The 16,151-nt window shown below is 44.6% G+C and overlaps 1 protein-coding gene across 1 annotated transcript; it reads left to right on the top strand.

Annotated features, from left to right (window-relative positions):
- Positions 1-1,060: 1,060 nt before the first annotated feature.
- On the top strand, positions 1,061-15,490 carry HNRNPA2B1 (heterogeneous nuclear ribonucleoprotein A2/B1). Its single transcript, XM_075827269.1, has 11 exons — positions 1,061-1,219; positions 1,692-1,802; positions 4,032-4,178; positions 4,256-4,466; positions 4,565-4,666; positions 4,742-4,822; positions 11,525-11,593; positions 13,509-13,661; positions 14,132-14,272; positions 14,764-14,852; positions 15,022-15,490. The coding sequence occupies exons 1-10, from the start codon at positions 1,214-1,216 to the stop codon at positions 14,829-14,831; spliced, it is 1,089 nt and encodes a 362-aa protein (XP_075683384.1). The 5' UTR covers positions 1,061-1,213; the 3' UTR covers positions 14,832-14,852; positions 15,022-15,490.
- The last annotated feature ends 661 nt before the right edge of the window (positions 15,491-16,151 follow it).

Here is a 16,151-nt window from a genome sequence, read left to right on the forward strand (position 1 = left end):
CAATGGTGATGGAAATGGTGTCTGTCAGGGCTCCGTTCCGACTGAAAGCTCAGACGGAACGGAGCTCTAGATGTGATGTCAGATGTGAACGAAGCCTAACCTGCGTGCCTATTGTTAGTGTGAGATCAGACGGAGCGGCAGCCACATGCAGTGGCAAATGGCTGTGCGATTAATGGCAAAATTGTGCGGCCATTCGCCATGACATGTGGGCATTGTTTTGGACGCTCCGTGTGTACTTGCCCTTACTAATCAATACATTATCACTTATGCAAATTGATTTATCAGTAGCAAAATGAATTAGCATTAGGTCTCATTCACACAAGTGTACTGACATCTGGAGAGAAGTGCGGACGGAATACGTATTGTTCTGTCCGTATTTACGAATGACGCCTCATGGAAATGATCATTGACGTTGTTGATAACTGCGACTATGTAAGTGATTCCTGGAATCATAGATTGTAAGCTCTTGAGATCAAGGTCCTCACTCCTCTTGTTTGAATTGTAAATGAGTTTTGTCACTGTGTAATGTCTGATATTGTCTGTACGATGTACCCCCAGAATTGTAAAGTGCTGCGGAATATGAAGGCGCTGCAGAAATAAAGACTGATATCTGTACCTATTCATATCAGAAATACGTTTTCCATCATAGAAAATAAAGTCTGACTGTAATGTGACGCCACGAGTAAATACAATACGACATATTATTAATAGTGCACATTTTTATTAATTTTAATAGAAATTTCACATTTTCCACTATAAAACAATGGACGCCAAAAAAAACACCATTCCTTGTCTTCCTCGAATCCCACCTTCCCCCACGTACTAGCATCGACCGGTCTTCTGTTTCGTTAGGGCGGAACCTAATTCACAAAACACCCAGCGGTAATAAGACGCCCAACCTCCATTTACCACCCACCGTTTTACGGAAACTACGCGACTCCTGCTGTTCTCGTATTCCAGAAAAAGAGCGATGAAGCCACGCCCAGTGCCCTTGTCTCCGGGACAGCCCGTCGCTCGTTATTGGTTATGCCCACGCAACTTCGTGACGTTTGTGGGCGTGGCGAACCGCCGGCTAGAGAAAGTTCTCGAAGGAGGCTTCGCCGGTCGCCATTAGCGCTGAGCTCTCGTTTGGGAGAGGCGGTTACGTCGTTTAACTGTATAATTTATTTTTTATTTCTTATTTATATCCGGCTTTCTGAGTGTCCAGTTAATCATGGAGGTAAGAAATCACTCCGGCGAGTGTGGTTGTTGCTTTGGTACGTCAGTTTGGTTCGAGCCTTTTGGTGTGTGAGGTACCAGAATGAGCACGGAGCCGGTAGCGTATTAAATGTCGCAGAAACGGAGCTATAGTGGCGCAGTGAGCGTATTCGGGACCGTTCATATGGAGGAGCCGCTTGTGTAGTCTCTGCTCCGCAACCGTGTAGATGAAGGCGCCTTTTTTTTTTTTTTTTTTCTTTCGCCGCCATCTTGTCGCCTGTGCAGATGAGCCGTGATGGCGGCCGTTATTCTTCATCAGGATGCTGGAACATTAAGCGGTTATCGTCCTTCACATATGTCTAGTTTTTGGTTTTTTTCTTAGTGTGCTTGATAAGTGCTTCTCACTATTCACTCGTGCTTGCTGACCAGATATTGTAAAACGAAAAATATTTAATACCAGTTTTAGATATGTAATTGGGGTTATTTCTCTGCAGAGGGAAAAGGAACAATTCCGCAAATTGTTCATCGGAGGTCTTAGCTTTGAAACAACCGAGGACAGCCTGCGAAAATACTATGAACAATGGGGGAAGCTGACAGACTGTGTGGTGAGTGGTGTCCATCATCTGTAGCTCGTACACTGCACAGGGGGTTTATGCTGTGATCGCTTATACAGGGCTGGTTATCTGAGCTGCTGGCTCTGATACATGCGTAGTAATCATGTAGAGAAATACATACTGTGCTAGGGTGTTATAGATGTCATTTGGGGGGGGTATGCCCAACACCCCATCTATTAGCGTGGTCCATGTATACGTTTTCATGTGACAGAATGGCTTGTAATGCTACATTTCCCCTGCAGGGGCAAGGCTGGCTGTGGCTTTACCTGGGGTTTCTGATGCTTGACCCACACTGGGCATGCTGCAATTTCTAAGGGAATAGTGAATGGGTTTACATCCATGCACTTTTAAAAAATAAAGAAATAAATTTACAGCTGCAAAAAAAATGCTTTTTTTTTTTAAGGGGTTGTCTTAATTTTTTTTATACATACATACATACATACATACATACATACATACATACATACATACATACATACATTTGTTCAATATGCCCTCTGTATTTCTCATGGTTTTCAAGATCTCTGCTTGTTGTCATTCAGTAGGAACTTTCATTGTTTACTTCCCGTGGATAAAACTCTGTCCATCGTCATGTGACGGATACACAGGTGCACGGCTCGTTACACTGTGTATCAGGGGTGTCTTCTAACTTTCTCGGCACCTGTGTCCATCATATGGCCATGGATGGAATTGTTATCCACTGTCTGGAAGTAAACAAAATGTTTCTACTAAACAAGCGGAAATGTTAAGCCCTGAGAATCTTAGAGGCTCTGTCACCACATAAGTGCCCCATCTCCTACATGTGATCGGCGCTGTAATGTAGAAAACAGTGGTTTTTATTTAGAGAAACAATCAATTTTGATGGAGTTATGACTTTTTTTTATATTTATGCTGATGACTCTTAATAGACAACTGGGTGTGTTTTTAGTTTTTGACCAAGTGGGTGTCGTATAGAGAAGTGTATGGCGCTGACCAATCCGCGTCATACACTTCTCTCTAATCCAGACATCGTGATCTTGCGAGATCACGATGTGCTATCACTTCACACATTAACGTTACTGAAGTGTCTTGAGAGTGAAAAGACATTTTCATCCAGCCAGGACGCGATGTCTATTCACAATCCCGTCACTTGGGTAACTTTTGAGTGGGACTTAATGACAGCACAGCGTGAGCTCTGTTCGGTAACATTTGTGTGGGACTTACAGAAGTGTTGGGATTGTGAATAGACATAGTGTTTTGGCTGGAAGCGATGTCTATTCATGCTCAAGACACTTGAGTAACGTTAATGTGTGAGTAAGTGACAGCACATCATGATCTCACGATGTCTGAGTAAACATCATGTCCTGGCTGGTAGTGATGTATATTCATTGTCAAGACACTGCAGTAATGTTAGTGTTTGTGTATGAGGCTGCAGATGGCGATATAGCTATATCGCTATCTGCAGTGTAAATGAATGGAGAGAAGTGTATGACGCTGATTAGTCAGCATCATAGACTTCTCTGTACAACGCCCACTTCGTCAAAAACTAAAAATACGCCTAGTTGTCTATTAAAGTAATTAGCATAAATCTAAAATAGGTCTAAACTCCGTCAAAATTTATCGTTTTTCAAAATAAAAACCACTGCTGTTCTCTACATTACAGCGCTGATCACATTATGTAGGAGATAGGACACTTATAATGTGCTAAAAGAGCCTCTTTAAGCCCTTTCATACAGAAAGTATGTTGTAAAAATGTATAACTTCAATAACCATTTGTTGGAAGTGGACAACCCCCTTTAAAGGAGTTTTCCAGCCAATAAAAATGAATGGCCTATCCTCAGGATAGGGTGCCAATAGCTGATGGGTCGGGGTCAGACTCCCGGGATCCCTGCTGATCAGCTGACTTGAAGGTGCTGCTCCCCCTTCATTTCTTCTAGGTCACTGCATGTTTGACACTCACTTAGTGGCGATTCAAAGGTATTGCAGTCTTCCCATTGTGGTGAATGGGAGAAGGCTGCAATGCCTGTGAATCGCTGCTAAAGGTGTCGAAGATTCAGTAAGCAGCCCCTTCAAAACCGCTGATCAGCAGGGGGCCTGCTATTAATGGCCTGTCATGAGGATAGGCCGTCAATTTTTATCGTCTGGCAAACCCCTTTGTTACCTTGCGTAGAATATCCACGGATATAATAATGCATTCTAATTAGTTCATATCCTTTACTTATTTCTTTCTACTCTCCTTAGGTTATGAGGGACCCTTCAAGCAAAAGATCCAGGGGTTTTGGGTTTGTGACTTTCTCATCTATGAATGAAGTTGATGATGCGATGTCTTCCCGGCCACATTCTATTGATGGAAGAGTTGTGGAGCCGAAGCGTGCTGTTGCCAGAGAGGTAATCGCCATCATACACATTCTGATTTTGTGACTTCCTTCTGTTTTAGTTGTTTCTCACAAGTGTGCTTTTCCCAGGAATCTGCCAAGCCTGGTGCCCATGTTACAGTTAAGAAACTTTTTGTTGGCGGTATCAAAGAAGACACAGATGAACATCACCTTAGGGAATATTTTGAAGAATATGGAAAAATTGAAAGCATTGAAGTTATTACAGATAAGCAATCTGGAAAAAAGAGGGGCTTTGGCTTTGTGACATTTGATGACCATGATCCTGTGGATAAAATTGTCTGTAAGTTGCTTGTTTGCTCCTCTTATTGTATTGGTTTTTACCTCTCTATGATGGAATAATTGAGTGCTAATCTTGAAAGGATTTTTATTTTCTTGTAGTGCAAAAGTACCACACCATAAATGGACACAATGCCGAAGTAAGGAAGGCTTTGTCAAGACAAGAAATGCATGAAGTGCAGAACACAAGGAGTAGCCGGGGAGGTAGGTTCTCCTGGGCATGTGTGTAAACATTTACTGGCAGTTTTTAATGTTCTAAATCTCTATTTATTCTTGTAGGTAACTTTGGTTTTGGTGACTCGCGTGGCGGTGGTGGAAACTTTGGTCCAGGACCTGGCAGCAACTTCAGAGGGGGTTCTGGTATGTTAGTCTACTGAAAGGTTCTAGAAAAGTTTACCTATAGTACATGGCAAATCACCTGGCACATTGAAGCAAATCTTCACCTGTTTAGTGATGCCCCATCTCCTAGCTAATCTAATGGGTGCTGTCACAATGATGCTAGTGAAAATTGTCTCAATGTGTATTTTAAGTTATGAGCTTTTTTTCTAAATATGTAAATGAGGCCTTTATTATTCAAGTGGGAGGTAACAGCAGCGATTCTCCTCAAGTGGAGCTTCCTCACAGCTTCTGACTCTGTCCTATCAGCATGAAGCGGCTTCACACTGTATGATGCACATTCTAGAGGGAAGGGGGATCACTTCAAACAGCCATATCTCGTGCTGTGGACCACCTAGCGCTAGTGGCATGTGGAAGAGGAGGTTCTAATCTCTCATGACACCAGGATCGCAGTTCTAGCTGTGACACAATCGGAGATATTGCCAGTTGAATACAGCCGGGAATGGAAGTTGTATACTATAAGATAACTCTGTTGCTGGGCAGGAAAGGGGAGAAGCTGTATGACTGTTGGACAGTCATGCAGAAAACATTACACCGCCCAGATTAGAGTCCCCGCCTATTTGGCTATTAGAGCCAAAATGGCATATTTAGAAAAATGCTCGTAACTTTGCAAAAATGTGTTTTGTTTTTTTTAAACAAATCACACGAGTTATCAGCAGCACAGTGCCTTATAGATTAGGTAGGTGATAGGGAATTAATAAACTAACATCCTTTAAGGCTATGTTCACATGTTAAATTAAAAACTGCTGTAGAATACGAAGCCGTTTTCAAGGGAAAACTGCCTCTCAACCGTTTCTAAAGCATCAAATGTTTTTGAGCGTTTTTTTCTATTGACACAATGAAAAACTGCTCTAGAATTTACATCCACTACTTTTTAACCCTTTAGTGACCACAATACGCCTTTTCACGGTGGTCGCTAAGGGGCCTTAGGCTAGGCTAGGCTGCCGCCATTTCACGGTGGCCCAGTCTTAGTCCTGCACGAGTGTCCCGTTCAGGCTTGAGCCGGGGCTCTGCTGTCTGATGACAGTCAGGCTCCTGCCCAATAGCGACCGCGGCATTTAACTTGTTTAGAGGGAGTGAGCTCCCTCTGTCACACGTCAGCGGCCCGCAAATGCAATCGCGGGTCTCCGATCGGGTGTCATGGCAGTTGGGGGCCTGGTAAAAGCCCCCAGGTCTGCCCTGGACGTATGCCTATTAGGATGCGCCGGAGGCACGGTCTAATTGCCTGTCAGATTTACACTGACGGGCAATAATGCTCTGGTATACGAAGTATACCAAAGCCTTATAGCAGCGATCTGAAGATCGCATAGTAAAGTCCCCTAGTGGGACTAAAAAAATGTAATTAATGTGAAATAAAGATTATTAATAAAAATGACAGTAAAAAATTTTTTTTCCTATAAAATAGTTTTATTTAGTAAGTGTAAAAATAAATAAAAGTACACATATATGGTATCGCCGCGACCGTAATGACTCAATTAATAAAGTTAATATGTCATTTAAACCGCAAAATGAACACCGTAAAAAAAAAAACAGAAATAATGGTGAAATTGCAATTTTTTCCCATTGCCCCCCAACAAAGTCATAAATATGAATCAATAAGTCCCATACACCCCAAAACAGTACCAATCAAAACTATGTCTCGTCCCGCAAAAAAACAAGCCCCAAAAAAATCACTCACTGACAGAAAAATAAAAAAAATTATGGCTCTTGGAAAGCAACGATGCAAAAACAAATAATTTTAGTTCAAAAGTTATTGTGCAAAAGTCGTAAAACATAAAAAAAAACAACCTACATATTTGGTATCGTCGTAATCGTACCGACCCATAGAATAAATGTAACATGTTTACGCCGCACAGTGAACGGCGTCAATTTAAAACGCATAGCACAATGGTGGAAATTCAGTTTTGTTTTTTTTTATAAATCCCCCCCCCCCCCCATAAAAGTTAATAAAAGATTATATGTACCCTAAAATGGTGCTATTAAGAAGTACAACTAATCCCGCAAAAAACAAGTCCTTATACAGCTATGTCGACGGAAAAATAAAAAAAAGTTATAGCTCTTTGAATGAGACTATAGAAAAACAAATAAAATAGCTTGGTCATTGGGGCCTAAAATAGGCTGGTCACTAAGGGGTTAATGGGCATTTTTTTTAAACTGCCGCGTGCAAACGCCCTGTCTGAACGTAATGCAGTTTTTCCCATTTAAATCAATGGGCAGATGCTTGAAGGCGTTCAACTTCCATTTTTTGGAGGCTTTGGCCAAATTCTAAGACTGGAGAATATATTGCTCAGTATAGTGTATATTTTCTAAACGTTTGTCAGAAGTTTGGATTGGTGGGGGTGCGAGCACAGAGACCCCCACCAATCGCTAGAACGAAGCAGCTGAAGCACTTGTGTGAATACTCAGCCGCTTCGTGTCTGTTCGGCTTTTTCCGGTAAGCCGATGTATCGGAGTACGGGCTCATAGGCTTTCTATTGAGTCCGTACACCAATACATTTATTTCTGGAAAAAGCCGAACAGACACGAAGCGGCTGAGTATTCACACAAGTGCTTCAGCTGCTTCGTTCTAGTGATTGGGGGGGTTCAGTGCTCAGACCCCACCAAGCCAGACTTCTGACATATCATAGTGACATGTCCGAAGTTCGTCATACGTTTAAATATTGTATGTGGCAGTTGGGTGGTTGTCTAGCGCTTTTCTAAATTAGTTAGTTTGAGATGCCACTAGATGAAGGCTATGGGCCTTCGATATTTAGCATCAAGAGGATCTGCCACCAGATCTCCCAATACAAACTGCATACATTATTAAATAGATCTTGGACCTGATGGTGTACTTATTATCTAACTTAATATCCATGTAAGAATGGCGGTATAATCCTGCCAGATATTAAAATTAGCGCATATTATTTTGAGGCCAAGTATATGCATGAAGTAATTCAATCTCCTCCCACCTTAGGCCCAGTTTGCACAGTTTTGACGTGGAAACGTGCCAAAAAACGGCTGAAAATGCCTCCCATTGATTTCAATGGGAGGCGGACGTGGTGTTTTTTTCCCCGCGAGCGTTTAACATGCGGCAGAGCGTATTTTGTGGCGTTTTTGCCTGTGGCGCTAAACGGACGCGAGCAAAAAAACTGAGTTTTGAGGCAGAATTTTCTGCTTGCAATAAACTCAGTGTGAACCATAGGCCTGATTCACACAAGCGCTGCGCATCTCAGACGTGATAAACTGCCTTTTTTCACGTCCAAGTTGCATCCGTGCTCAGCGCTGCAGGACGCGATGTCACGCATCCCCCATAGTGGAGTCTATGGAGTGATGCGTGAAAAGAACGGACATGTGGACACTGACCCTTCACACACTGTCTGTTGAAACAACGGCTGTGTGAACGGCCGCGTTGAATTACATAAGTTTGTGGGACGGCCACGTTTTCAACGGCCATCCCACGGACGTTTATCACGTTTGTGTGAATCAGGCCTTAAGCTTAAAAGCTTTTATCAGTGGCCCTGCCCTGCACCATGCTGAAACACACACATGCTCGGTACAAGATGCAGTCTCCCTGGCTCTGCAGAAATATAAAGCAGCAGATGGAGTTAAAAGCTGTAATCTCACTTAGGCGGGATTCACACGACAGGGATTCCCGGCCGGGTGCCGGCCGTTCATAAATCGGCCGGCACCCGGCTGCATTAGGAATAATAGACCCCTAATGGGGCTATTCACACGACCGATTTTTTGACGGCCGGGAAAACCGCCCGTCAAAAAATAGGACATGCTCTATTTTCAGCCGGGTGCCCGGCCGCCCGGCTCCCATAGAAGTCTATGGGGCCGGGAAATACACGGCCATCACCGGAATGTGTCCCGAGTGATGGCCGGGTCTGCCGTCGCTCGCGCACTCTCTCTCCTCACAGTGCAGAGTGCATGTGAGGAGGAGGATCTTTTATTGCTCGCTGTAGGAGTCGGAATCCCCAATCCCCGGCTGGGGATTGGGGATTCCGCTACAGGAGAAGTGCGTGACTACACTGTCCATATATGGACACAGCGAAGTCACGCACTTCTGCAGCGGAATCCCCGACTCTATGGCCGGGGATGCCGCTACAGGAGAAGTGTGTGACTACACTGTCCATATATGGACACAGCGAAGTCACGCACTTCTGCAGCGGAATCCCCGACTCTATGGCCGGGGATGCCGCTACAGGAGAAGTGAGTGACTACACTGTCCATATATGGACACAGCAAAGTCACGCACTTCTGCAGCGGAATCCCCGACTCTATGGCCGGGGATGCCGCTACAGGAGAAGTGAGTGACTGCACTGTTCATATATGGGCACAGTGACGTCACTCACTTCTGAAGCGGAATTCCCGACCTGTGGCAGGGAATTCCTCTTCAGGAGAAGTCAGTGACTACACTGTCCATATATGGACATTGAAGTCAGTGACTTCTCCTGGAAAGGGGGGGGGGGGATGGGTGCAACCTACAGGGGACTGGGTGGCATCACCTGCAGGGGGCAGGGTGGGTGGCATCTCCTACAGGGGGCAGGGTGGCATCGCCTACAGGGGCAGGGTGGCATCGCCTACAGGGGGCAGGGTGGCATCGCCTACAGGGGGCTGTGTGGCATCGCCTACAGGGGGCTGTGTGGCATCGCCTACAGGGGGCTGTGTGGCATCGCCTACAGGGGGCTGTGTGGCATCGCCTACAGGTGGCTGTGTGGCATCGCCTACAGGTGGCTGTGTGGCATCGCCTACAGGTGGCTGTGTGGCATCGCCTACAGGGGGCTTGGTGGCATTACCTACAGGGGGCTTGGTGGCATTACCTACAGGGGGCTTGGTGGCATTACCTACAGGGGGCTTGGTGGCATTACCTACAGGGGGCTGTGTGGCATCGCCTGCAGGGGACTGGGTGGCATCGCCTGCAGGGGGCTGTGTGGCATCGCCTGCAGGGGGCTGTGTGGCATCGCCTGCAGGGGGCTGTGTGGCATCGCCTGCAGGGGGCTGTGTGGCATCGCCTGCAGGGGGCTGTGTGGCATCGCCTGCAGGGGGCTGTGTGGCATCGCCTGCAGGGGGCTGTGTGGCATCGCCTGCAGGGGGCTGTGTGGCATCGCCTGCAGGGGGCTGTGTGGCATCGCCTGCAGGGGGCTGGGTGGCATCGCCTGCAGGGGGCTGGGTGGCATCGCCTGCAGGGGGCTGGGTGGCATTACCTACCAGGGGGGCTGTGGCATTATCTACAAAGGGCTGTGTGTGGCAACAAATTTTAAATGAAATTCATCCGATTTTAAAACTGACAGGGAAAAAAACAGATTCAAATCGGCCAGTAAAAACGGCAACTCGGCCCGTAACGGAATCGGAACGGATGCAAAACGGATGCAAACCGGCCGGGAAAAACGGCCGATTTTCCCGGCTGACACTCGGACCCTGTCGTGTGAATGAGGCCTTAGGCCGAGTTCGGCTGCCAGAGTTCACGCTTTGGAAAGCCGCGTAGGTGGGAGGACAATTTATACTTACTGTGGCTGTTGAGGTGACACGTCCCTCCTTTGACGTCCTGCCTCCCTGGATGACACTGCAGCCTGTGATTGGCTTCAGCGGTCACATGGGATTAAACGTCATTCCAGGAGGCTGGACTGTAGAGAAGCAGGGGGTTCTGGGTAAGTATAGACTTCTGATTTGCAGGGGAATCGCTGCAATTCTGCTGTAAGTCGCAACACTTGGATTTTGTTGCAGGTTTTGCACCCCCATTGAATTGACTGGGGAAATCCCATAACAAAAAAGACAAATGCAGCCTAAATTGACCTGCTATAATGTAAATTCCACAATGCAGGTCAATTTCTGAAAGTTTTCGCTGCATTTTTTTTTTTTTCTGCAGTGTGGGCATTAGGTTTTCAAAATTGCATCTACTTTGCTGCTACGGAAAATGCTGTGAAATTTCCACACCGAATTCTGCAACGTTTACTCTATATGGGATCCCGACCTAAAACTGCTGCTGGAAGCTGGGCTCACTGCGGAGCCAGGATGACTGCAGCTTGCACTTAGCATGTGTGTGTGTGTGGGGGAGGAGGGAAACTGATAAAAGCTTGTAAGCTCTAGGTGGGAGGAGATTCAGATTACTTCATGCATGTAATTCATACCTCTAATTTTATATCGAACAAAACGTTTCGAAAATCCATTCCAGAGCAGCTGTATCTTTTTTTTTTTTTTTTCAAATATCAGTCTCATAAGATCTATTTAACGTATGCAGTTTGTATTGTGAGATTTTGTTAAAAGATCCTCTAAGGGTATGTGCACACAAAATAAAAAACATCTGAAAATACAGAGCTGTTTTCAAGGGAAAACTGCTCCTGATTTTCAGGCGTTTTTTAATCAAGCTCATGATATTCACGGCGTCTGACAGCCGTTTTGGAGCTGTTCTATAGTCCATGAAAAACTGCTCCAAAAACGTCAAGTGACATGCACCTTTTCGCGGGCGTCTTTTTACGTGCAGTTTTTGGAAAACGAGGCCCCGTCCGAACAGAGCACCATATTTCCCACTGAAATCAATGGGCAGATGTTTGGAGGCAGTCTGCTTCCAGTTTTTTCAGGTGTTTGAGGTGTAAATGCCCTGAAATACGCCTGAAAACACTCAGTGTGAACATACCCTTAAAAGGATACCTCCAACTAAAAGCAACTTATCTTATCTTTTAACAGATGGCTATGGTGGTGGCCGAGGATATGGTGACGGATACAATGGATATGGTGGTGGTGGTGGTCAAGGAGGTAGGTTTCTTTTTTGGGTCAATCTCCAAACGTAAGGTTTTGAGAAGCTTTTCAATCGCTTGCGCTTTGTGTACATGGCCGTTTTACTGCTCTGTGCATGATAAATGCTGATGCCTGGAAACTTTTTGTTGGCGGTATCAAGAATTATACAGAAGAATATAGCCTTAGGGAATATTTTTATATCTAACAAGACAACCTATATTGCTAGATCAAGAAAGTCTATTGCTTTCACTAGAACAGTTAAAGGGGTTTTCCATGACCGGACAACTGACCTTATCCACAGGATTGGTCATAAACCTATGATCAGTGCTGGTACGACACCCGGACCCCACATCGATCAGCCGTTCTGTCTGCCTCCAGGTGCCGGATATTTTGACCAGTAAAGCCGGTGGCAGATGGCTCAGACCGCTGCGTAGCGGCCATTCTACAGAGCTGCCGCTTGGCTGCTATTCCATGACCGGAGCCATCTGCTTCTGGCTCAAACTACTACAATACCGTTCAAAACATCGGTGCGGTGTCTATACTATACTGATGACCTGTCCTGTGGATAAGTCATCAGTTGGCTGGTCATGGAAAACCCCATTAAGTGCAATTCTTTAATGTTTAACAAGTCTCTTGAGGATGGTCTTAACATGTTTGCCATTGTGCATCATGGCAGAGCATGCTCTCTAAAGTAAGGCTATGTTCCCTCCTGTCGACTTGTTCACTTCTGTGTCAAAGGAGCAGAACAAGTTAATAATGGAAGCAATGGTTCTGTTGCACAACTGACGCCGGCGCCAACAGAACCCACTGACTTTTAACAGGTTCTGTCAGTTCGTCCCATGATTTTACCAGAGAACATGGCACAGCAAGGCGCTATTGTCTCCGGTAATCTCTGCCAGAACTGTGACCGAAGGCTCCGTTGCAGATGTGAACGAGGTCTATACCAGCAAAGGGCCACACTGAGATTTGAACTGTGGTCTTCTAAACCGAATAACCACTAAGGCCTAGTTCACACTGAGTATTTTGCAGGCAGAAAAAAAATCTGCCTCAAAATTCCTTCAGATTTGGACTTGCCTGCACTTTTTTTTTTTTCTCTTTGCTGCGTTTTTCGTGGCATTCTGCACCCACGGACATTGAGTACCGTGGGCAAAAACCGTCCTGAAAATGCTTTTATGCCTTCCATTGAATTCAATTGGAGGTCAGATGCAAAACCGTGGCTAGGAAGGACCTGACACCCTTTACTGCCGCGAGTAGCTAAAACTCACCTTGGGGGAAACGCCTCCCATTGAAATCAATAAGAGGCCATTTCAGGCATTTTTGGTGCTGATTCTGACTAGGTGTCCACGTCAAAATCGGCACCAAAAAACTCTGAACATAATTGTTTGAGGGTTCTGAGGTAAACCGTTATAAACCTTTCACCTGCCCAGTCATGTAATAGGCAGGGCTTCACAAACTGTCTCACTTGAAATTTTTCTAACTTCCTCCATTATTTGCATATCGGTGCCTTTATATTTGGCACCCGATATGTAAATAAGCCCCTGAACTGTCAATGGGGCGCTTCTATCTAACTAAATGGTAAGTTTGTGAAGCCCTGCCTATTACATGCTGCACATGTATGGGCAGCTGAAAGGTTCTTTTTAAAACCAGATACAATTGCCTCTAGCCTTCCTAATGTACATAAAGCCCTTAACTGTCAGTTGTCTCCTTTTGTAGTCACTTTTTTTTGTTGCGCCCTCAATTGATTAGCAAATTCATAGGGGGAGACACCAAGCAGCTAGTGTTTCTTTCCCTACAGCATAACACATTTCTCATTGAAATCAATAGGGTGTCCGTGTAATTCCTGGTCTGTCGTTCAGTCTCTTGCCTCCTGTGTAATTCAAAGTCTGGTATGCTTTTATTTACGAACTAACATTTAAATTTTATATTCACACAGGTGGAAACTTTGGTGGCGGACCAGGTTATGGTGGAGGTGGTGGCGGCGGCGGCGGCGGTGGTGGTGCTGGTGTACGAGGTGGATATGGAGGTGGTCCAGGCTATGGCAACCAAGGTGGTGGATATGGCGGAGGATACGACAACTACGGGGGAGGTAGTGTGGAGTACTTATTAAAGGGGGTTTCCACATTCTAACAACTGATGACCTATCCACCGGATAGGTCATGAGTATATGATTGGTGCGGGTCCGACACTCGGACCCCGCACCGATCCGGCTGCCTCCTGGCATTGGAAGATTTGAACTGTATGCAGTAGTTGGAGCCAGAAGCAGCTTGTCCCGACCACTGCATAGCAGCTGTTTGGCAGAACTGCAGCTCGGTTCCTATTCACTTGACTAGGAGCAGTACTGCGGTTCGGCCGCTATTCTTTGGCCGGAGCCATCTTCTGGCAATTTTGTCCAATGCCTGGAGGCAGCAACTGATCGGTGCGGGGTGTCGGTCCCGCACCGATCATATACTCATGACCTATCCGGTGGATAGATAATCAGTTGTCAGAATGTGGAAAACCCCTTTAACGTTGTCATTGCAAATTTAGCTTGTGCTTAAAATTTACTTGTTGCCTTAGGGAACTATGGTGGTGGAAACTACAATGAGTTTGGGAACTACAACCAACAGTCTTCGAATTATGGTCCAATGAAAAGTGGTGGTAACTTTGGCGGCAGCAGGAGCATGGGTGGTGGAGGAGGAGGACCATACGGTGGTGGTGGTAAGCGCTAAATGATTAGAATTTGGGAGCAATTATAAATATTTTCTGCATGGTGTGCTTTGATGTGGAAGACAGTCGCAACAAATCCCATAACTTCAAGTATATCACCAGGTTTTTGGAAGTGTTGTGAAGGTAGCACAGTTCATAATGTCACTTGAATGACACATGACCCGTGGCCAGATTGTTTTAGAGAATGGACTCTATATTAGAACAGGTAGTCTCATATAGACTTTTAGTATTTACGGTATGGATGTTGACGGGAGTTCCACCTATACATTACATGGATGACCAGAATGACCAGCCATAGCTTTACCTGGAGTTTAGAGAAGCTGGAGCCTCTGATCAGTTAATCGTTGTATCGGCTTAATGAATAAAGTTGTCTTGAGACAACCACTTTAATACAACTTTAACTAGAACAAACTAGCCATTTTATTCCTGCTCATATAGTATGGATTTGAGGAAGTTAAGTGTGTTCTAATACATTTTTATAGGAAACTATGGTCCAGGAAGCGGTAGTGGAGGCAGTAGTGGTGGATATGGAGGGAGGAATCGTTACTAGTTTCCAGACTACTCCTTCTGGGTAAGTGAGCTTTATAACTGGGTACTGTAGCTATACATAATTATTTTTTTTCATATAAACACCTTCAGTTAGCTACAGGCTAAGCTTATCAGGATAGTATTGTCTTTAAACTGGCTAGATGGACAATATCATAACCTATTCTTTTTACTCTTTACTTCTGTTGAAACAGGCTTCACTGTATAAGTAGGAGAGGATGAGAGCCCAGAGGTAACACAGCGGCAGGTTATCGAGATTACAAAGTTAAGGAGTCATTATCTCAGTCATGCATAGAACATGCAGTGATATGACAGAAGACACCAGAGCAGATGCAGAGAGCCATTTTGTGAATGGATTGGAATATATTTAAGTACATTACCTTACAATGGAGGAAGGACTGTAAAATATGCCTTTGAGACAGTTAAATAGGTTTTTAATTGTTTGTTTGTAGTGGTCTTTGTAAAGAGTGCAGCAGCATTCCTTTTTGATAATGTTCAATTTTTAAGTTACAGGTAACGTGAAACTTTTTAAGATTTCTGAACAGTTTAAAACTAGCCAGGATCATGGTGTAATATGAGACTTTTTATTTTTCCTTTAACTTTCAGTGTGTGTATAGTTAAGCTGTTGTACACTTTCATTTAATAAAATAATTCGAAAGGAAATTTTGTCTCTAGATGTATGCGTTTATCTTGCAACAAGGAAAGGAATAGCAATGAGTATTGTGTTGCCATTCTGTTAAGTGTCTGTGTTTTGCAAGTCATAAGGAGAAAAGTATTTAGATAACGAAGGGGATCTCTGCAAGGAGAAGCTCCTGTTCAGATCTTTTAGATGCAGCTGCTTCTTCCATGGCAAGTAAAAGGCGATATTTCCAGCGAGGTACTCAACCCAGAGACACAGGTCTAGTACAAGAGAAGCCTTGAGAGCGACTTCTAAGTTCAGTCTTTTAACACTGGGCTAAAGTTCTGGATAAAGTTATGCTACACTAGATTAAGGATGTCTACGAAAGCTGAGGGGGTAGAGCAAAGTAGTGCTAAGTTAAACCTCTGTAGGTAAGATCCTATTTTCTTTCCTTTAAAACAGATGAATGAGCTTACAGTTTAGTTGATGTTTTAGCTATTAACCGTAATTTCTCACTTTAAAAAAAAAAAAAAAAAAAATACTTCTACTAACGTACCATCTTAAAGATTCTTAGTATGGTTTTTCTCTTGCTGGAATTCTAGCAGTGGTTTGAAAATGGACAAGCAGTCTGCCCAGACTGAGCTACGTTTCAGCCAATGACATAAACTCCGTGCATGTCTAAGTGGTCCACATTTCTGGGATCCT

This window comes from Rhinoderma darwinii, chromosome 5 (genome assembly GCF_050947455.1).
Source record: "Rhinoderma darwinii isolate aRhiDar2 chromosome 5, aRhiDar2.hap1, whole genome shotgun sequence".
NCBI classification, from domain to species: domain Eukaryota; kingdom Metazoa; phylum Chordata; class Amphibia; order Anura; family Rhinodermatidae; genus Rhinoderma; species Rhinoderma darwinii.

What these genes read in the sequence shown, in the direction of transcription:
- HNRNPA2B1 (XM_075827269.1), top strand. An exon ending in GGAAGCTGACAGACTGTGTG is followed by an intron (nt 1,803 to 4,031) that starts GTGAGTGGTGTC and finishes TACTCTCCTTAG; the next exon opens with GTTATGAGGGACCCTTCAAG. An exon ending in CAACTTCAGAGGGGGTTCTG is followed by an intron (nt 4,823 to 11,524) that starts GTATGTTAGTCT and finishes ATCTTTTAACAG; the next exon opens with ATGGCTATGGTGGTGGCCGA.